Here is a 24,115-nt window from a genome sequence, read left to right as displayed (position 1 = left end):
CAAAAGAGAAGGGTTTAGGAAACCTAAAATTAATAAGACTGATATGCAGGTAGACGGATTCAACATAACCAATCCCTGCTTGGTCAAAATGGCTCACAACCTCACAGGAACGGTGCAATCTTCAAGGGGACTTGGAAGATTTTCAGACTGCAAATGCATGGCTAAGCACCCAATTCTGACATAGCTTAGACAAACACCTGCAATTGAACTAAACACGATTTAAAGGCTCAAGCTAACCATACACAAGGATACACAATCAGCATATCCTCAATTGTATGAACTTGAATCCATTAGATACCTACACACCAAGAAGATCTATCTAAACTGCTAAAGACAACCATGCAAACAGAAGAAAACCAAGATCTATCTAAACTGCCCTTACAACAATTTTTTGCAGCATTTCTATGCTACTCCTAAAATCTAACTTTCTACAAAACTCTAACCTATTCTAACTGTCAAAAAATCTAACAATAATCTAACTATCTAACCCTTTACAAAAGAAAGGCCTCTATCTTTTATAGATTTTGCAAACTGAACCAGAGGCCAAGATTGACTACATCCAAGGGTTGCAATCTGTCTTCCAGAAGCATGGCAGCTTTAACCCATGCCTACTCAATTCCCAATTATCCACCCAACCACTATCTTAACTACCTACAATTGTTTGGCTTCAATTTAGTCAATTTGGCAGTTAGAGATAACTAACCTGTGTCCCCTCACTTTGAATTCATTAGGCAGGGCACACAGGCAATCATGTACAATAAAGTATTTTAGTTTTTAAACTTTAAACTGATTTTATGGAATTTCTTCCAGCAATATATTTCTAAGAATGCACATTTCGAGTATTTTGTGTTCTTGGTCTTCAGTCTCGTTGGGACTTCATCTTGTCGCACACTGGTGGCGCGCATCTCCATGCTTCATTGTTTCGACCTTGCGCTCTGTGGCGCGTTCTTGCACCTTCGATTCCAGGTTTAATCGCAATCTGCAAACAACCAATTTCAACCTGAATTAATCATTTTTTAAAAATTAAATAAGTTAATTTAACAAATATTAAATTTTCAAATGTCCTTTGGTTACGAGGAACTTGGTCTTCAAAGCCAAGATGCAAGAATTTTAAATGCATAATGTCAAATTTGGGTTTAATTGAGCAATATGAGCGAACTGCATGCCTTGGTCCTTAAACACTCTCTGCGATAGATGGAATTCGGGCACTCTACCAAGAATGAGCGATTTGTTCCATTCCTTGCAAAAACATAAAAAATGTTGAGCTTTTATAGGCCCCTTTGCAAATTAGAAGTTTGGGCTTTAAGTGCGATTTATAAATGTTTCTAGCAAGTCAAATAATAAAGAAAATCCGACCCTCCTTACATTTCGCACAAAGTGAGCTAAAACTAAAACGTTGAGCTTGTTTATTTCTCACAAAATTGAGAACATCACCGAACTTTAAAATACCCCCCCTTTACTTAAAAAAAAAATCAGGGCTTTTGGTGGGTTAGAGAGATTTTTGGCTCCTTAGCTTTAAACGCATAATCTTTTGGCATGAAATCGGCTATATTGGAAGGATTGCACGAACCTTTACCTGAACACTTTAAAATGCCCTTTTTTATAAATTTCAGGCAAATGAAGACTTTTGTGCGATTTTCCCTTCTTGATTTTCGGCCATTTGGGCCGAATTGCGCGAATACTTCTCTCTTTTTTATTTTCGGCTATAGAGCTTATCGTGCGATTTGGAATTTTTTGCGACTTTTGATTCTGTGACCTTTTGTCTTCAAATTTCAGCTAATCGAACCGAAAAGTTCGAATTTCGTTTTGAATAATAAAGTGCCTTTGAGAAAATTCGGCCATTTGATCCAGAATGCGCAACTTTGGAATGCAACGCAAGGTTTATTTTTACGCCTTTCACTTTACTAATATTCAGGTTTTTGAGGATTCACGTGAAGTTTAGGATTTGGTTTGAACGCCCAACTTCGGGAATGAATTTCAGGCAGATTAGTTATTTTGCGCGATTTGAAGTTCGCAAATTTTGGCTTGAGAAGGGTATTTCGGGCCTTTATTGGCTTCTGCGAGCTTAGGCATTTAGCGTGGAGTGAGCTATTTTACAAACTTCGGGCACTTTTCCCCTTTTGTGCGATCTAAACCTTTTGCCTTAAGTCTTGAAATTTCGGGCCTTTGAGCCAATTTTGCAAGTTGTTTTTAATTTTGGCCTTATTGGCTCATTCGTGCGATTTTACTCCTCTTGTTTTCGGCCTATGGGGTGAAATGGCGAACTTGAGAAGAATTTGGAGGCAATGAAAGGATTGGATTTTGCCTCGGGCTTTCTCTCATACGAAGACTTCAAGCACAAGGGTCCCCTATCCAAGACAGGGTGTGTGTGCAGAACGCACAACAAATGGCAACTCGACTAGGAAATGTTCCTGACCATTTCAAGGATGACTATCTGGATCGAACCCAGAATCTCTGGTGTATACCCCACAAAACAACCCAAATGACAAAAGACAAATTCAAAATAAAAAAGAGGTCGCAAACTGAATTAAGTCACCAACCTTGAAAATCAAGTATGTGCAGTGAAGTTCATTCCAGCTTAAAGAAGGTTGGAATATCATCGTTCAATCAAGGCAAGTTACGTAGAGAAACTCTAACTTCAAAAGCAACCTGGATATTGCCTCATTGCCAGCGAGCATCTATAGCCCTGACGAGGTTATCGCCTATAAGCTCACAGAGATTGCTCTGTTTCTGGTAGATTTTCTTTTGAATACCGGCAAAGGTGTCTGCATTCCCAAAGCCAAGCAATTTGATATGTCTTTGCTTTTCAATTTCTTTTCTTTTGATTTTTTTCTTTTATTTTACTTTTTCACTTTTTGGCATTGGCTAGTAAGCAATGAAGCCTACGTGGGATTGAGCGTTACAGTGGTCATTGAAGCGAAGCTTCACATTTTTCACTTGCAATGATTTCCCGTTGATAAAACAACAAACTTAAGCGACATTAAGCGTTAAATGTGCATTGATCGCAATTTGGTGACGAGATGCAGTAAGCAACTAAATTTTAAGAATGACTAAGCTTTAAACCAAATGGACTGACTACAGGGGCAACCGTCAATTAGGTTCTCTACCAAAGTAGGCATCCAAGAAATGAGCCGGAAAATACTTCTTGACTTCGCACACCAATGTCGGGAAAAGAAAACATACCCCTTCCAAAAGAACACCTACACAATAGCAAAGCAAACTAACAAAAGCAGAAAACAGAAAATCTAAGCTAAAACAAAGAACAAACTACTCTAAAAAAGAAAATAAAAGCCTAAACTAACTATATACAAGGAGAGACCGACTGTGCAAAAGGTGGACAATATGTATGTGTTCCCGACCCAGGGTGATTTCTTAGTATGTGCAGCAGTAATAGGGCAGAGGCCATAGTCCTAAGTTTGGCTAGTTTGTCTTTGTATTCTGAAAAGAAAATTTCCAGTTGGCCACTCTCAGGTTTAACCAGGACATCGGGTAATATTATCAATTGAGGAAGTTCATTAGGCCTGTGGTTAATCCATTTACAAGCTGTTTTCCCAAAATATTCAAAATCAAATTGAAAATTTTCAAAATTAACAGTAGGAGGGAAAGAAACAACCTGGCAAGTTTCTAAGTCATGCGGGGTGTCATGCGGGAGATCTTTAGCAGCTTCAAGAGGTCGCAATTAGTGGTGCAGCATCTCACTTGCGTCCCGCTTGTGCAAATCAGCATCAAATTTTTTGTCAGGTGTTGAAAAGCAGTCTTAAATTCGAACTCAGGAAAGTGGAATGCATCATCTGCTAGTGCATCTTCGAATTGTATGAACAATGTGGCTTTATGCACCTCTATCAGCACATCTTCAAACACTAGGGACTCTTTGGTTTTGGTCCTCAAAAATGTCTTCAATGGGCTCTTGGACTGCATCGTCTATTGGCAAGGCTGCTACAAATTGCTCTTCAATTTCGGGCTGATCTTTAGAGCTCACTTGATCATCATCTTCCGCCCTGGCTTCATCAAGTGCAGGGACAACACAGTCATCTTCTGTGACATCTTCCTTTGGCACAAGGACAGCAAAATCATCTGTTGTCACAGTCTAATTGACAGATTCTTCCTGGTCGGAATTGGGCAATTCTATCTTTTCATCATCGGGGAGTGCGGCACTGCGTTGATGTTGAGATCTTCCGTACTCATCTGCAGCGAGGTAGGCACTCCACACTTTGCTAGTGATGCTCTCCTCTGGTTCTTCCGCCAGTCCATATTGGGCTTTGACTTGGTTGACTGCCTCCATGCATAGCGAGCAGGTGAATTCTGAGTGTGGAGTGCAGTGAATTCTACACCACCAAGGTGACAGCACGCTCTCCAAACATAATTCCTCATTGAGACTAAACCGGTTCTCGATTCGGTCCCTAAATCGTGTAAATTCTTCGATGCTAGACGGAAGACTGGGGATATCCGGGTGTACGAGCTCCTCTGGTTTGGGGATATCCCAGAAGAATATCTACCCTTGCAATGCTAACTCGCCTCTTGACAGAAATGTCAAGCAATTCAACTCTTCGTGCTCTGTTGTGCCATGAATTCTGCAGTGACCTGTCGATGTGAACTCAGACAACTGCCTTGGATACAACTGCAGACTCAGCCTTTGCTGGATTTGGGAAATGTCAGACCGCGAATAGTCTTCATGAAATGGCTGACTCGACATACTGACTCAGAAATTTTTGGTATTTTTAGATTTGTTTTTTTGTTTTTTTTGGCTTTTCTAGTTTAACAGGGATCTTGCATATCCCGAATATAGCATTTAAATTGGCTCAATGGACTTAACTTGTTGCAAGGAACCTGACAGGGGGAGCCCTCCTTCTAGCACCAATTTTGTTGACGTTGCGAAAATCATAATGCTACAACTCTCTCCGGCCAACGCAGAATAGAATGCTAAGTATCCTATCCTCTCTTGAGATAAGGAAATCCCTAATGCTGTTTTAGTTGATCAATGGGGACGGCCTCAAGGTTTCAAATGTCAGGTCATGACTACAGGATAGCTCAACAGTTTGATGTGTTTTGCTGGAAACACAAAAGGGACTAACGGTTAGACAGAATTGGTTTTGTTCGCACGGGTTCTCTAAGATTCTACAATTTTGATTTCATCAAATTTATCTTTGACATGATGCTGTTCGGACTTCAACTTTCGATAAAAAGGGGGAAAAAGGGAAGGAAAAGAAAGAGAATGTCTAATTAATCTACCTAAGATAGCATGTTCAGAAAAATAGACAGAAACCTTGAAAAAACCAGATTAAACATCATCAACTAATGAAGCACAACTCTGTAAAAACTAGTACAATCTTCAATGGGAGTTGGATTTTCATGCTATTAAACATAAATTCAGAATCAGATATTCACTCATTTAATATTTAACAACCGAACAAGAGCATAAAATTGGTTCAGATTAACCATGCAAGAGGAAATGACAATCAGTCAATCCTTAATGGTGTGAACACTTAAGGTTTCTATCAGATATAATTCTAAAAAATGCCATCTGAAATTAAACTACATAACAGGAAAAATGAAAGATGAAGGAGACCATGCACTCACAAAGAAACCAAACAACTTTAATATCCATTAAATCTGCATAAATTCCGCCAGAGTTTGAGCAACAATCTTATACTTCTTACAAAATAAGGGAGAAACCATCCCTTATATAGACTTTCAAAAATGGATGAATGGCCAAGATCTAAATTTACAAGTGGCCCAGATTCATCTATAAAACATGGCTGCCCATACCCAATAATGGATAACAAAATATCATCACCAACCATCAACTAACTAATAACTACCAACTACCAAACATAAACTTTCTCCAAAAAGTGCACTTACACGGAGCTCAAAAATCTACAATGATTTTGGTAGTTGGAAAGAAACTTTATCCTGAAAAAGTGCATTTAGAACTTAAGAGAAACAAATATTTCAAGAAAGCACTTTTTCTTTCCCCAAGGTAGACTCTTTCTCCAAGAATTCAACTTCTTCTTGCAAGTAGTCCTTCTAGATGTCTCAACCTGTTGCACGTTCTACCCGAACGTAATCCTGAAATCTTATGCACAATTGGAACAATTCTTTGCTGGGAGACATAGGAGGATTGCATATTTTGTACTGCATACCCTCTCGATGGCGATCCATATGTTTCAGCTCTTCACTCCAGATCGACCGATGAGCTTCAAAACCCAATATGTCTGCATGAAGCTCACTAGCAAATTCTAGGTCCTCCATGGAGTACGTGGTTTTATCAATTCTCAGTTTATCTTCCCACCGTGATCTTATATCGTTCTCTTTCATGTTACTATTCCAAGTAGGAACTAACGCGCTAAGGATTTTTTCACCTACATTCTTAATGTTTGACAAAATTTGCTCGCACTCATCTTGCTCTTAATTTATGGTGTCCCCCATATCATTTTTCATGTGTTGGCAATCCAGTACCACTCCTTGAAAGTGTTGATGTCGTAGGGATCTAGGATAGTATGTAATGTGGGAATCTGAGTGTGGGTCCAAAAAAGAGCCCTCATGAGGGCCAAAACCATACCAACCATCTCATAGACATTGAAACATTCTTTCTTTACTTCAAACACCTTGATGTGAATGGTCTCTCGGTCGTGGGCCATTTTTCGCACAACCATAATGATTTTCTCTCCTTTTCTTCTAATGTTCTGGATCCATTTTCTAACGGCCTTGGAGGTGTCACGCACTCCCTCAAATTCAGCTATAGTCCTTTGTGCTAACGCCAATGGGGGAATATGAGACTCATCGATATGTTACAGTGGTCTCAACAGGAGATCTATGTACCCCTCAGCTTGCTCAGCACGAGCTCGGTACATATCTCTCTCAGCAGTCATTTCATCTAGCTGTTTGAGCATATTTTGTACGGAATCCTTGAATTCTTCCCTCTCCTGCTCTTTGGTTGCTCACCCTATTAGAATGGACGTGATGCTATTGTCAGCCAATGCAACCTGATCTATTGGTTTGTCTGCAGGTGGGGCAGCAATATAAATTGTACAATTCCTTTGCTCATCTTTGGTAATCCTAGAGTAAGTCTTTGACTTTTTCTTTCCTTTAGCTTTTATTTCTCCTATCCAAGAGAAGATATCCTCCAGGTTAATTGGTGGCTTGACAACCGCTTTCCGTTGTGCCCAGGCTATCAACCAATCGTGAGGAATGGTTTGTCCAGACGTGGCCACTAAATCTCCACTCTGTTCTTTAAAGGCCTCAGCTGACTCATTGCCTATCCGTAAGTGATCGGATATAGGAGGAATGGGTGCCGTATCTAATCCTTTACTCACGGGTGTGTTTTCCTCCACTTCACTGAGAAACTGCTGGGTATCCTCTAATAGTGGTTGTTTTTCAGTTCTGCTGGGTTCTTGGTTTCTATCTTCTTCCCTTTCTCCCTCAACCGTGGTGTCATCCTTGTTGTCGTCTTCCTGCTGCAACTCATGCCTGCTCTCCTGTGTGGGCTCTTGTTTGTCAGTTCCTTTATCAGGTGCAATCTCTCCTTCCTCTACTTGATTTTCAGTTTCATCCAAATCAATGATCCTTGCCTCCACTTCTTGTTGACTTTGCATTTGCGGATCATTTGCTTCTGATGCAATAGGATCATCCTGTGAAGGTGGAGTTGGTAGGTGGTCAAGTTCAACTACATCATCCTCTGAACTGGGGTCCTTGGATAAGGAAGTAACCTTTGGCCTCTTGATTGGGATCTTTTCTCTTCTTGTCCTTTTTGATGTTCGAGTCCCCCTGCTGGCCCTTGCCTTCTTTCTCTTTTTTTCAAGTTTTTCAACCTCCTCTTTTGGCGTGCTTGATGTCCCCTCGTCTTCTGAAGACTGGGAATCCAGAGTACCCATCAAATTATATGTAAATTGGGTTAGCCTCTCTATCTGTTGGGATAGCCAGCTATTTGTGTATCTTCTTGGGCCCTCCATGACAGCCTCAAAATCTGTGATGGGATCCTGAGTCCAATCAATGGCTAGCGGGAGGTCCTTGACTTCTTTAAATTCCTGGACTTTCAAGCAATTTCCATAGTCTATTACCTGATCTAGGACCTAGCAGTACTCATAAAGTCGCATTTGTTGAACACTCAACCTTAAATATTCCCACCGATGGACTTCAAAATCATCCAAACACTTGCTTCAGTAGTCCTCTGTTGATGCCTTGGCCCTGTAATGCTTGTCATAGGCCTTCTTTCCCAATCTAGCATGATCAAAGCATTTCCTGGGGAAATGTTCCCGTAAGCAATAGGACGCCAGTTCGTCGATGATTCCTCGGCCTGCACCGAATTCTTGAAGTGCACATCAAGGTTACCTATGATCATAGGGAAGGTAAATCCTAACTGCTTTTTGTCCCCGAGTATGTTGCCTGCTGGGTGTGCTTGCCTTGCTACCTCCATGAGTACTAATCTATCTGATGGGTAACATGGAAGCCGATACGATGTTCCCTCAAAGCCTACTATTCTGATGTAGGTGAATCTGGGGAATTGGATGAACCATGCATCGTATTTTTGAATCAGGGTGGTAGCCTACTTTGACAGCCTTATGTGCAACCCTCCTTGCATCAATCTGACCGTGCACATTGTAAAAGCGTCATTCACACGCTCATACTGACCAATCGCATATGCAATGTTGTTCTTTTCTCTTTGGGCTATGTCATAGTAATGCAATTGAGGATAGCAGTCGTATATTTTCACTTGATTTGGCCTGTTCCCAATCTCACCTCTTTTGATTAATCCTAGTAGCGGTTGATATCGAGTAAACATATAGACCAGGTAGGAGGTCATTGCGAAATACTTTTTCTCATCGAGCTCAACCAACTGTGTATGAATGTTAGCGCCAAACCTTCACTCAGGCCGAAATTAGGGCCAAGTTTAGAATTGCGCGAAGTGACTCATTAAGCCGAAATTCAAGATCTCACAAAACCCTCATTCCATCGAGTGAAATAAGTGACGTGCCAGCAGAAGCCCATGTTTCACAAAACAGTTTGAGAAGCCGAGAGGAAAATTGTGCATTTTGGTTATTTTGGTTGAAATTAGACAGAGCAAACAAGTGGCAAAAACTTGTCATTCAAGATAAAATCTCCATAGAGTTTGGATCACGTGAGTGCTTAAATCATCAGCGATAACATTCATACACAGCTGGTTGAGCTCGATGAGAAAAAGTATTTCACAATGACCTCCTTCCTGGTCTATATGTTTGCTCGACATCAGCCGCTACTAGGATTAATCAAAAGAGGTGAGATTGGGAACAGGAAAATTGAGTGAAAGTATACGACTGCTATCCTCAGTTGCATTACTAAGACATAGCCCAAAGAGAAAAGAAAATTGCATATGTGATTGGTCAGTATGAGTGTGTGAATGATGCTTTTACAATGTGCATGGTCAGATTGATGCAAGGAGGGTTGCACATAAGGCTATCGAAGCAGGCTACCACCCTGATTCGAAAATACAGTGCATGGTTCATCCAGTTCCCCAGATTCACCTACATCAGAATAGTAGGCTTTGAGGGAAAATCGTATCAGCTTCCATGTTACCCATCAGATAGATTAGTCCTCATGGAGGTAGCAAGGCAAGCACACCTAGTAGGCAACATACTCAGGGAAAAAAATCAGTTAGGATTTACCTTCCCTATGATCATAGGTAACCTTGATGTGCACTTCAAGAATTCGGTGCAGGTCAAGGAATCATTCGACGAACTCACGTCCTATTGCTTACAGGAACATTTCCCCAGGAAATGCTTTGATCATGCTGGATTGGGAAAGAAGGCCTACGACAAGCATTACAGGGCCAAGGCATCAATAGAGGACTACTGAAGCAAGTGTTCAGATGATTTTGAAGTCCGCCAACGGGAATATTCAAGGTTTAATACAAATGAAAACCCTATCCAGATAATCATTATCATGAATCAACCAATAAGAAGACATGTGCCGACACGAAAATCGAGGAAGCATCCTCCAATAGGGAAATGAAATGCCAAGTGGAATCATAACAAACTTTCTTCTAGTGCTTTCCTAACTGATTTTTGTCCCTGAGTATGTTGCCTGTTGGGTGTGCCTGCCTTGCTACCTCCATGAGGACTAATCTATCTGATGGGTAACATGGAAGCCGATACGATGTTCGCTCAAAGCCTACTATTCTGATGTAGGTGAATCTGGGGAACTAGATAAAGTTTCTTTCCAACTACCAAAATCATTGTAGATTTTTGAGCTTCGTGCAAGTGCACTTTTTGGAGCAACTTTATGTTTGGTAGTTGGTAGTTATTAGTTAGTTGATGGTTGGTGATGATATTTTGTTATCCATTAATGGGTATGGGCAGCCATGTTTTATAGATGAATCTAGGCCACTTGTAAAATTAGATCTTGGCCATTCATCCATTTTTGAAAGTCTATATAAGGGATGGTTTCTCCCTTATTTTGTAAGAAGTAAAGATTGTTGTTGAAACTCTGGCGGAATTTATGCAGATTTAATGGATATTAAAGTTGTTTGGTTTCTTTGTGAGTGTGTGGTCTTCTTCTTCATCTTTCATTTTTCCTGTTATGTAGTTTAATTTCAGATGGCATTTTTTAGAATTATATCTGATAGAAATCTTAAGTGTTCACACCATTAAGGATTGACTAATTGTCATTTCCTCTTGCATGGTTAATCTGAACCAGTTTTATGCTCTTGTTCGGTTATTAAATATTAAATGAATGAATATTTGATTCTGAATTTATGTTCAATAGCATGAAAATCCAACTCCCATTGAAGATTGCACTAGTTTTTACAGAGTTGTGTTTCATTAGCTGATGCTGTTTAATCTGGTTTTTTCAAGGTTTCTGTCTATTTTTCTAAACATGTTGTCTTAGCTAGATTAATTAGACATTCTCTCTCTTTCGCTTCCCTTTTTCCTCCTTTTTATCAAAGTTGATGTCCAAACAGCATCATATCAAAGATAAATTTGATGAAATTAAAACTGTAAAATCTTATTGAACCCGTGTGAACAAAACCGATTTTGTCTAACCGTAAGTCTCCTTTGTGTTTCCAGCAAAACACGTCAAACTATTGAGCTATCCTGCAGTCATGACCTGACAGTTGAAACCTTGAGGTCGTCCCCATTGATCAACTAAAACAGCATTATGGATTTCCATATCTCAAGAGAGGATAGGATACTCAACATTCTATTCTGCGTTGACTGGAGAGAGTTGTAGCGATATGATTTTCGCAACGTCAACACACTCGAGGATGACTAATCACTAAGAAAAAAAAAATGGCCATCTCCCTTAACTCGTACATCTATGATTGCTTCTGTCAAGCATAAATGGTTTCTTTGATATATAATTAGTCATGCAGCTTGCACTACACACACAATAATGATGACTAAAATGGGAAAGAACACCTAATATTATTCTTCTATATGCTTAAAGTTAGTCATAAACACACCTATATATAACTAGGTTCCTTTCTTATGCTTATTGGAAACAACTACTTAGCAAAAGTGGACTCACCTTTCTTCAAAATTCTTAGTAAGCTTTACCAAGAAACTACACACTAGTTTGAAAGCATGAAAAAGGATAAGAATTTCAAGATATGATCATTCATCCAAACAATTAAAAATTATATTTACACGTAAATTGCAAATCTCCAAGTTCTTATACGAAAAGTCACTTTACTTACCTGCCAGAAAGAATATCACCCTGGCCACCACATCGACGAGGCGATCCAAAAATACTCACACCATATACTGTAAAAAATATATTTACAAATCAATTATTCAATAACTTTTCTTTGCATTTGAGTACATGTGCTCAGTAGCCAGAAGAAGCATGCACAAAAACTACAGTATAGGGCAAACAAAAGATCAGCAATTAAATATTCCTGCATACATTTCAAAGCTGGTTTCATTGCATTGTTCATACCTTTGTTTCCATCACTGATGAGGTCCGTTTTTCCCTTTTGTAAGATTGTCACTCCTCCCATTCTATCAAAACATTGAGAGGAATCACATAAGTTAAAGAAAAAGGATAAAAAGAGACTATAGCAAAATACTACAATGATCATACTGCATAGAAAGCATCTGCAACTGCTGTGGGGCATCTTTATCTTTCATTCCATTTTTGTCCCCTAGAGGACTCTGATCCTGTTCCATCACCTTCTGAACTAGCCGTTTATGCTCATTTACATTTGGTGTGAGTATTGCTAGAGAATATCCTGCCACTAGTTCAGGATTATTAGTCACAAGAAACAGTCCATCCTGTAGACAGCAAGAAAATAGTTATAAAAACTCTATGTATATGCATTACTTGAATATTTTTTTAACAAATGGGTTTAAATCCTATTCAACAAATTCATTACAAATGCAATAAATGGAAATGAAAAATCGTATCCATGTATAAAGCAATAGTTCCACTACCAATGAAAAATAAACTGTTTTCATAAGTATTGAAAAGGAAAAGTAAAATTTACCCCATCAATAACAAGTGGAGTGTTGCCTCGTCTAGCAAGTAGAATAATTTCTCTCACGCATTCCTGCAAGCATGTGAGTAAACGCTGCCAGTATCAGTTGTCATATAATTTATTATACACAACATTCATTCTTAGATTATATAATATGACTAAGGCATTCTACCAAGTGACAAGCAACTCACTCTCGTCTGCACTCCTCCTAACGGATGAGGAAATTTGTAACCAGACTTAACACATCTGATCATTTGCACATAAAGCATGTAATCACCCAGCCCAATGAGTCACTACCTTAATAACCTCTAATTTTCCACCTTTTTATTTTGCCTTGCATATATGTATAAAATCATAAGTATAGTACATAGCATAACAATCAAAGGATGAGTATAATACTCAAATTAGCTATCACAATTGATGTAGAGTCATATTCAAATTTTAAACTTCTCTTTCAGTTCACAAATCATTCTCTTTCTCACAAGAATCTCATATGATGGAAATCATTTCACAAGAATCATAGTCAATGTAGTGTTCCACCTGCATCACATATCTCATCCACACATTTATCGGTATAGTCAAGCTCCCCTTGATAGACCTTTCCCAAAATTGAAATCTTTGTAACGCGCCAATCAACAACAATCAATCAGCTCTAGAATACAGTTCAAATGTATTCAGATCGCATTTGTAAAATCACAAATATCGAAAAATAATCAATGAAAGTATGACTTCCTCAAAACTCCACACTACTAAAGTCCACCAATTTTTCTCATCAATGAAATCATGCAATACATGAAGCTCAACCAATAAACAATGACACAACCTTTGCAATAATAAAAGTATATTCTTCAATCCAAAAGCAATAGATAAACAATTGAACAAGAAATAGTAAGCATCAATGAAAGAATCATCATCACAATAGATCGCAACAAAATAGGCATCACCACAACATTAAGTAAGAATAAGATCAATCAACAATAATCAATAAATCATCAAACAATCATTGCAATAATAACAATAAGTCATAGCAATACAACTATCATGGCAACAATAGACTTTGTAGCAACAATAAGACATTGAATCATAAACCTTTGGTGGGAATGCAAATATATTGGATCATAATTCTCCAATCCACAATGGAGGGAATGGATTTTGGTTCATTGATCAAATTTATAACTTTGAGTAGCGATATTATATAGAAATCTTCTTTACATGGTGTTAATTTTAAATGTTCAACCCATATAAGCTCCAATGCTTTCTCGATAGTAGATTTGTGCTTGGCAGTGGGGGCTCCACCCCTCAACCCACCTATATTGCTACAAGATCATGCTAGGGCCCTTGTCCCAAACCCCACAAGGGGGAAATGTCCTCTCACATTTCCCCTTGACCCTAAGATGGATACCACCTTTGGGCCCCTAACTTTAGCATTACAAAAAAGCAAAAGAATATATGGGGGGATTGTGCCAACCAATTCTATGGATATTGATGGACATACAATGTAGATAAAATTTACTTCTTTGGTTAGCCCAAATTAGTAATTTTTTTTTCCTTAGGAATTTAATTTTTTTCAAAAACAAAGGATTCACATGGTAATTAATGTGTTTACCTATTATTCATTAGGATTTTATAAAAATTTCTAGTGATGTGCATAAATTTGCCAATAAGTTGATATTTCTGTCAAAAATTGGAAAGATTTTCCAATACAAATTAATGTGTTGTCCTCATTTTTGTTTTCAAAAATGAAGGACCATTACATAAATTTTTTGTCAAAAAATGAAAATTTTACTCTACGGCACGCTTCTCGAGGCAGAATTTTGCTTCGCCCTTGGACTGGCTTAATCCTCAGTCCATCCTCGAACCACGTTTCAATTTTCATCGCATTATGGGTTCGTTTGCTATGTCTTTCCTTCAATTTCAGGTTTTTTCTCCCTGACTGCAGGTGGGAAATTTTCCTTGAATTGCAAGTTTTAATGATTTTCTTTGTTTTAGTCTTTGTAGGGAAATTTTTGGCTAATTACAAGTGCACTTTATTGAAAAAAGAACTTGTAACTTACTTTTTATTTCCCCTTGATGTTTTTTGTTTTTTAAAGTCATAATTGGGATTTTTTGGATAAGCTACAAGTTAATTTTAAATTGCATATTTAAAGGTCACTTGTAATTCTTTTGTAAAATCCCTATTTTAGTGTCTTTTGCTTGTAATGGGGATTTTATTCTCCTGCTGCATGTGTTGAGTTATTAAAACTTGTTGTAGGGATTTTATTTTCCCTTTACAAGTTATTTATAACTTGCATATCTCTCTCCAAAACCCGATTTTGCTTAGAAATGGAATAAAGTGACATTTTAAACTTGTTATTGTGTCCAAAAAAACCGATTTTGCCTTGTTGAGAGAAAAGTAACATTTTAAACTTGTAAAATGGGAATTAAAACCAGATTTTCACTATTACATGTAAAATGAAACTTGCATTTCTTTTCCAAAAACCCGACCAGCTAAGGAAGGCGATTTTGTTGGAGATTTGAAGCAATTTTTATGGAGATTTTTTGGGAGATAGAAGGCGTTTTGGATTCCTCCCTATTTTGATGCATTTACAAACACATTTCACGCCATTTGGGGTTTATGATTGCTGGTTTTTTGGATCTAAAACAGCAAACACATGTTTGCCAAATCCCACGTTTTGGTGGATCCAAACTCCATGAATCTTCCATCTCCTAAATTGTTTTGTGTTCCTTCACCTAGGCATTGAAGTTGGAGGAAGATTTGACCGGTTCTTGTGCCAATAAATTTGCATTTGGTGCCACGTTTTGCTGCCCATGGCGTTTTGGTAAAAACATGGCTACGGTTTTGGAATGTGGTTAGTCTCTATTTAAGAGTTCTCTTCCCTTCTTTCAAAGATTGATCATCTTTTGAAGAGACATTTCAGATTGAAACAAGGTATGATTTCTTTTCTTTTCTTGTTTCATTTTCTTGTTTTCTTGTCTTCTTGTTTTTCCTTTCTAGTTGTAAATTTATGTATATGTTTATTTTGCCCCAAAAATCGGTTTTGTGAGAGAGATTTTCCTCTTTGCAAAGCAATTTGTGAATTGCAATGTTCTTCCCCATTTTCCCTCTTTACTTGTATTCGGGATTTTAAATCCCGATTACAAGTTGGATGAAAATAATTGATCTTCCCTTATGGTTATAAGAATTTAACCATCTTCTAGTGAATTCCAAGTTGCAAAGATGAAAAATACCCATCCTTCCATAATCGGGTTTTTAGAACTGGATTGCATGTCCAAAGTTCTTCCCATTTTCTTGAAAATGACATTTCCAAAACCTTCCTATTTTTATCCATCCGTATTGCTTATATCCGTACTTTCCGTTCACGTCATTTCCCACAAGTCTAAATCTCATTTTTCACTCATTTCTCCATTTTCCGTTTTACAAGTATACTTGCATTCGGGTTTTAAAAATCCGATTGCATGTTCATTCTTCCCAACTTGTATACTTGTAAAACTTTCCCCAAGATCCGAAATTGGTCAAAGTCAAATTTTCACCATTCCCATTTATTTCCCATCTTTCTCTCACAAAGTCGTGAAGTGCAAGGGTTGGGATTCTTCCAAACTAAAGAAGGAAAAATGTTAGTTGCAACTGATTATGATGTTGCCTTAACACTTTTAAGTCTTCATCGCAGTATACCAGGTTATCCTTCAATGTCAGATTTACCATCCTCTCCTATTCTGAAGAAGATGAAGTATAAATATGACAAGTACTAGAATGAAGTTTCACCTTCGCAAGTTTCCTCTCCTTTGGATCACATAAAAGACACAGAGATAGGGCATGTGGACATGTCAGAATTCATTGAGAGAGTCGAGGATCCGCAGAATAGTAATATGCAGCTGTTGTTGGACAGCCACATCCATCACGCATCCTCTTTTCCAGTGGCTTCCCTAGAACCTGAATTTGTTCTCACTTGCGCCCATCGCTTTGACAAGGAGACGAACCATTAAAAATGATGATGGTGAGGCAATAATCCGCCTTGATGCAGATACAATTGAGAAAGTCTTCAGAATACCATCAGCACCTGTTTATATGGAAATTTCAAAGGATAGTGCAGCCGAGTACTATGTCAAGGGGGAAAAGGACTGCAAACGTCATATTAACAGGTGAATTCATGAGCCACGAGCCGCCTTCTCAAGGTGGGCTAAGTTGTACCACTGTGACTTTAAATGGGAAATTGGAGACATCATAACTCTCCTCAGCAAGATAATGGGTCTTGAACACTCTAATGTTTTTGAGCCCTGGATGTATCAATTTACAATGTTCATAAGGCAATCCCATCATATATCATTGGGAGATTATCAGTGATGCTTTGTGCGAGCAACATGCAGCAGTCCCTTCCACCATGACTTTCTACATGAATTCATACTTAGTGTATTTGGTAGCGTCACTCAGACATTTCCCTAGTCTTTCTACCAAGGGTGATCGCTCGCTTATACCTGTGTGGGAATATTATGATCAGCTACCTTTGAGACCCAGCAGATTACATTTTAGAAGAGATCAAGATGCATTCTTTGGTTACTTCATGTGCCAGTTTGACAAGACTCTAAAGAACATAAGGGTGTCAGATGAAGCATGGGAAAGAGTCAATGAGTATGGGTGCTTGTTTCTTCAATTCCCAACTTTCACTTAGTGTATTTGGTAGCGTCACTCAGACATTTCCCTAGTCTTTCTACCAAGGGTGATCGCTCGCTTATACCTGTGTGGGAATATTATGATCAGCTACCTTTGAGACCCAGCAGATTACATTTTAGAAGAGATCAAGATGCATTCTTTGGTTACTTCATGTGCCAGTTTGACAAGACTCTAAAGAACAGAAGGGTGTCAGATGAAGCATGGGAAAGAGTCAATGAGTATGGGTGCTTGTTTCTTCAATTCCCAACTTTCACTTATGTGAGGGTCGGATGCTACAGCGGGCAACCATACATGCTCCCTAGATAGCTGACTGATAAGATCATTCTTTTGGAGTTGAGAAGACAAATCATGGCTGTGCACACTCATCAATCTGTCAGACATAAGGTCGGAATGGGGATCTCTACAACAAACCCACTGAAAATTGGTCGGTATTCTATTGTCACATTCGTCAAAGCCAAAGCTACGGAGACTGAGAAGCAAGAGATTAAACTCAAAATGTTTAAGTCTAGGGCAGATTTTGATTACCGGGGTATGAAGGAAAAGATCAAAAAGTCCTTCGTGCACGTGCATCGTATTGAGCATATCTGTGTAGACCTTCGTACAGAAATGGAGGTTCTCAAGATGGACTACTGCACGCTTACTGTTGAGCAGGTTATTGATCTAAACCTGGTGGACATTCCACAAGGAATGATCGATGATGGTCATGTGTGCTTGATCCAGAGTACATCTCGTGAAGGGTTGAGGAAGCCCCACTTCCTTTAATCCAATGGTCACATAAAGAATGCACGTCCATTCTTGAAAGATTTCAGCCTATCTTGGCTAACACCAACACTTGGCTCAAAGGTATGGTGTTAGACTCATCAAGATCAAGGTTGGGAAGGAAGATGACTCTATGGGGCCTCTTGGACGTAAGTTTGAGATTCAGATTGACAACAAGGAAGGTGCATCATCTTCAGGCACCAGGATCAGATTGCAGGTTAGTCGGGCAATAGTGCTTCCTCCTGAAGAGGCGACAGTTCATTGAAAGGAAAAGTCCCGGTTTCACGTTCATGTGATTGATCCTGATAATCCAAAAGAAGGACAGCAATCAGATGATGCCCCTAAGTCTCTAACTTCGGACTCACCTCATGAGATTCCTTCTTCAATTTCCATCAAGACGCCTCTTTCTCCTCCTAACATAATAGTGGAAGAGTCTCTTCAGAATGTCGTATATTTCCCCAAGTGTATAAAATTTTCAACCAACATAATGTAAATTAGAAGCTTGTTCTTAAAGTTATTGGTTATCACTAATCATGAGACACCTTCCCTTCCTCCATTTTCCTTTCAATGAACATGACATTCACATTCTTGGCAATCCAATTTAAATATTGGATTGCTATCATCCAAGACAATGGCATCATGAGACTCCTTCCCTTCCTTCATTTTTCCATTAAGGGAAAAATTGTATTGAATGAAAACAAGGTCATTCATATGCTCTTGGTTCAAATTGTTCCTTTTCATAGTGTGAATAATCTCAAATAGGCTCCAGTTATGTTCACACTTAGAAACACTACAAGGCTTTCACACAACATAAATGGCTAACCTTTGAAGGTTTGGTGTGAAAGCATCATTAACTTCATACCACAAGCCTACAAATAAAACGTTCACAAATTGTAAGTATTAAGTAAATATTTGTAATATTAAGCTAAAATTGCATTTATCAAATAAGTGTGGGATTAAATGACTAAAAAGTTTTAACCTTGCTGCTAGATTGCCCTTCATTCAAATGCATAGAAGTGAAGAAAAGAGCCTCCCCTCTATAACAATGTAGACCTACAACTCATCTATAGAAGAATTTGATCTCTAAGGATGATGAAGTGTCATCCTCTATGCATGTGATCAGACCCACCATAACCTCAATCATGGCATATATTGGCTAGAGGAGTTTGTTGGTCCAACTACAATCAAATATTGACCAAATAACTACACATTTTCTCTTGTTTCTGCCATGATAATGCAATATGGTATCCCTAGCCATATCCACTACCTCGAAGAAATAACCCATAAGCATTTTATCCCCATCAACAAAACCCAAAACCTTGACCAAAGGCTCTATCACCTAAAAATTGAAATATAAAAAACTTAAATTAATAGATTTTTTTTTAAATACCAGATTAGAAATTCATAAATCATATTTTTCTAAGTTACCTTGAAAATCTTGCCAATATTGGCATGGTGTGATGATTAAGTGGTGGTGGTGTTGTTCTTGCCATCAAGGTTCAAACGCCATTGTTGAACACATCAAGAAAGACTACCTTCAACCTTTCTTCAATAAAGACTCCAATTATTGATGTCTCACAAGCATTTGTTTGAACAAAGATAGTACCCCTACAATGTGATGAACTTTGTGGTGAATCAAGTGAGCCCCGGTCACATGAGCTCATTTCGTTTGATTGCTCACCCATCAAGCTAAGAACTCAAGTGTGGTTGTATATAAATTTATGATACTTCTAGCACCTCCAACCATGCATTTGACCCATCCAGTCTTACCATGTTTTCACATTTTAAACCAACGCAAGGGGCAACAAAAAGGCTCAAAAACATGGTGGGCTGCCTCATATTGAAGAAGACTATGTAGCTACATATCCAACTACATTACCAATGACAATTTGCACCCCCAACTCCTAGTCCACTAACCACAAACAAAATGCACAAAGGCACTGCATTCTTGACTCATGATACATCTAAGAACTTCAAGAACACCAAAGTATCACTATGAGCCACTAGAAAGTTAGTCAAGGTCATATTCCTACAATTTGTGCACCCATCAAATAATTTTTTTTAACTCTTTTCTACCATATTCTCATTTGGCCTTCTACTATGAACCACATATTTTTGACAATTTCCTCTAGCAATGGCCTACTGAAATCAAGTTGAGTTGATATCTTAGATCTTGCACTAACAACAACCAATGCATTTACCTATTCATCCAACTTTGGTGGATTGTGATAGGCCTTCAATTTGCCACTTTTTTAATTTCTATTTCTTATGACTTGTTAAGACCTCTAAACATTTCCAAGACATTTGTTGATATTCTTAAAACTTAATGTTAAATTTAAAGCACTAAACATAATTGTTGATATGTTGATAAATGTTTGCATATGCATGTGATTATTACTAAAATGTGATGATATGTTATGATAAAGTATGTGATGGATAAGTATTTTGTGGAAATGACTAATTTTCCATGCAGCCAAAAGGAAGCAAAAGTTGATGGACTGTTGTTGGCCTGCAGCTGACCATGGGAGTTGATACTTGCAATCGAAGGATTGCTACTCTACAACAATGACGATTGACACTTCAAACTGAAGTACCGCATCCGGAGGAACCACAACATGCAAGACAGATGTTTTCTGCTAGTAAATGACTATTGCCATGAGGAACAAGAACTTTTAGACATCAATTAATGGCAATATTCTTTTTTTGCACGATTTTTGCCACTTGCCTATACATGCCTCTTGTAATGTCTGAAAATAGGAGTTCACAAGTTTAGCTATGTAAACTAGGAATTAGACCTATTTCACACAGATTACATTAAAAGGAGAACAAACTCAATAGATTCAACCTCAATTCTATTAGGAAGAGGGCTGAATGCAGATTGAATTCTATTCCTTTTGATTGAGTTTAAAATGCAATTGAAAGGATGTGATTTGAACGCTAGATCTAGGGCAAATGATGGAAATTTGGCATAAAATAGCATAAACAATAAGTTACAAATGCAGTATGCAAACATGAAGCTAAATCTAAGCAAAAGGAACAAAGAGGCACTTGTGTCAGGAAATTCAGCCCGAAAGTACAAGACTAGGTGACTTTGGGCGTCTTGGTCCTCTAGTTATTAGATGTGGACAAACAAGAAGCTTTCGAGATCAAAATGGCACTCAGAATCTTCTCCCAAAAGTTTGTCAAACATTTCTAGGACCATGTGGCTCTAGGCGACTTGATCCTCCGATTTTCACTCTTGCAAAAGTCAAATCTGGTCATCTTTGTCAACTCTGCCTAATTTTATAATTGTGGCCCCTGAACCTATCGCCTACATAGAGAAAGAGAGAAAAAGGTGTTGTTGATAGGGGTTTGCCTAGGTCAGACCCGGGTTTGGAATTAACACTTGAATTGAATTGAATTGAAATTGTATGGGAAATGCTTGAATTTAAATGATTGACTAAATTGATTATACCTTCAATTGATAAAGCAATGTCCTTAGGATAAGTCCTCCATGTGTTGATGCAATAACATGATAAATCACATAAAATCCATCATGCAATCATAATTGAAACATAAATGAAGATGCCTTGATGTAATTTGCTACTCCTTGAATTAGATATGCTCTTGAAGTGTTGCTCTTGAATTGGAGAAATAATGAGATAATGTGATATTGATAAATTTGATGAAATGAATTGAGAGGGATGCCTCATATAGGAATTTCATAATAAAATCACCTTTAGGCTGACTTAGAATTGTTATATTTTTGCATTGGGGATAGTTTTGGATAGGGGAGGACCACCATATTATCCTCCCGAAATTCTAGGCAAAAAGAGTCGGACCATGTGCGAGTTCGCACACTGTCCTAGAATCTCCACATTGTTTCGACAAAATAGGCTCAAATTTTCAATAATGAGAAATAATAGGATCCAAATACCAAAAATATAATTTATATGAAAATATATAATGTATAGATGGGGAAACGTGTCTTGAGATTTTAAATGGGGTAGGATCTATGATAAATCAAGATAATAAAAGATAAAGGGTACGCCTAGAATAAAGGGCCCAAACAATGAAGTGTTGATGCATTAAAGTGGAAAAGACTCATAATAATGAGTTAAATATAATTTAAATCAATAAAGGTCCTATAATGCATGGAGAAATGGGAAATACTAAAATGAGTAATAGGAGAGTGTGAAATTGCAAACTCTAATTAAAGGTGTACAATTTACAATGCTACACCTCTAAGATTAGGTTTTTCATTTAAGATTAGAAGAGTTACATTAGGATTTAATTTCTGAATTTTTGTGTCATTCCTCGAAAAATAATCCTCTTCCTACTTTACAAGAATGAGTTGACATGTGTAGTTATGAGTCTGAAATGTTTGGAGTTTTTATATATATTGCAAAATTTGTAAACAGAATGCAATGCGCTTTCCAGTATTTGTATTTTTCTTTCAAGCAATAGAAGCAACGAGAGTTATATCAATTTGCATAGAGTTAGTTATGATGCAGAGTTGATTGACCAAATTTCATTTGTTGAAGGATGGCAACTACCCCAAGTAAGGGCCCACTTGAGGTATCTCCCACTCTGTTGTTTTAAGTTAGTAGTTAATTTTGTATTGAAACTATTTATTGGTTATTTGATCATTCATGTAGCAGTCATTGATTAAGTATTGATAATAGAACATCCAGTTAAATCTATAGTAGTACTCCGTAGCCATAGGACTGCAGCATTATTATAGCAGAATTCTTCAGTTTTTCCTTACCTTTTAATTCTGTAAATTAATTACTATACTCGGCTTCTTAGGTATCCAAGAGCTCCTTAGCCGTACATACAGTACTAGTGTCATCTCAAGGACATGTCCTTAGTCAATAATTAAATATAACCTTTTAGGGTTGATAATTGCTTGATAAGGGATAATCTAATCCATCAAATAGATGTGCATGACTTAGCTGCTCCATAATATTAGTCATTAAAAGGAGACGTACAAAATGCTTGCCATATCGTGAAAAACACATAGGAAACAATAAGGAGGGGGGGCGGTGAATCAGTGTTTCAAACTTTTCTAAACTTCAGCACACTCAAGAAACTAAATAACAGTAAGTGATAAAATGCAAACAAAATACAAAGAAAGAACTCAGATTTTCCTCGTGGAAAACCCTTTCGGGTATTCAGGTAAAAAACCACGACACAAAAATTTCTTCAATATCTCAAAACGGGCACCAACCTAGATTACAAAGTAAACAACTAACAAGAGAGTACCAACTCTCTACTCAACATCAACTGAGACCAGTAGAGGCTCAAACCCCAAACTAAAGAGAGCACCAACTCCCTTCAAATCAAAAAATGTGAACTCAGAAATAAATAAATCAGAACGACCAAACTTCTTCAGAATATGAATAACAATCCATCTCAACGTGCACCTAATATTTCTGCACCCTCAATAGCTTCAGAAGAAATCATGTAAAACCAACAAGATCATCTGCTTCCACACACAGACCACTCTATAGAAAACTATTACGCCTCCTCAAGTATTTCGCATTTCCCAGTTCACTGGTTCACCACGACAACACTCCCTTAAATTCCATTTCCACACAGCATCTTCATAAATTGAGAAGAAGGTTCCTCGCGATGAGATCAATATCTTCTTTTTTAATCCTTTTATAAAACACAGTGCCACCTTTTTAAAATAAATCCTAGTTTATTCAAGCCATAACATAATGTCACTACAAAGGTGACTGCAATAATAATTTCCAGCACTAACTTCTTCTCAAAAATTCCATAGTTCGTATCTACTTTTTTATCGTGCTATATCCAAAATAAGGCACTTGTAATTTGTATCACACCTGCACCAAGAATAATTGACAAAAAGATTTTCTCTGTATATTGTGACTGCAGTGCGTTACATTCTTCTCGTGAACTTTCCAAGAACAAAGGCATTTTTCTTTAATACTAATGCTGCCAGGTCACAATGTGCCCATACCTTTCAACCAAAACACCTGTTGACCTACAATTTTCCACGTTGTCTGTAATGACTTGGATAATGTCATCAAGACCTGCCATCTCTATGGACTCAATGAGGATTTTGGAAATGAATTTTGCTTCCTTGGTTTGCCCCTCACAATCAATTGCCTTCAAAAACACTACCTATTTAGAAGACACCACAATAAAATTTATTAAAGATATATTTTTTTAAATCTTTCCATCCATCAGAAATAGGGTACATTGGTGTTTCAATCCATAAATCCCTAATTGGT

At 37.8% G+C, this 24,115-nt stretch overlaps 1 protein-coding gene across 11 annotated transcripts in view; it reads right to left on the bottom strand.

Moving 5' to 3' along the window:
• Nucleotides 1-24,115, bottom strand: part of LOC131069533 (ATP-dependent (S)-NAD(P)H-hydrate dehydratase) — a 126,365-nt gene that overhangs the window by 52,443 nt on the left and 49,807 nt on the right. For all 11 annotated transcript variants that reach the window (XM_058005015.2, XM_058005018.2, XM_058005012.2 and 8 more), the window contains exons 6-9: nt 12,458-12,520; nt 12,055-12,245; nt 11,911-11,972; nt 11,669-11,735 (exon numbers count right to left, since the gene is read on the bottom strand). In XM_058005015.2, the coding sequence (XP_057860998.1) occupies nt 11,669-11,735; nt 11,911-11,972; nt 12,055-12,245; nt 12,458-12,520 (383 nt within the window). The remainder of the gene's footprint in view (nt 1-11,668; nt 11,736-11,910; nt 11,973-12,054; nt 12,246-12,457; nt 12,521-24,115) is intronic.

The sequence above is a fragment of the Cryptomeria japonica genome, chromosome 2 (genome assembly GCF_030272615.1).
Source record: "Cryptomeria japonica chromosome 2, Sugi_1.0, whole genome shotgun sequence".
Taxonomy (NCBI): Eukaryota; Viridiplantae; Streptophyta; class Pinopsida; order Cupressales; family Cupressaceae; genus Cryptomeria; species Cryptomeria japonica.
The sequence above is the reverse complement of the archived record's forward strand: the minus strand, read 5'-3'. Positions and strand labels throughout refer to the sequence as shown.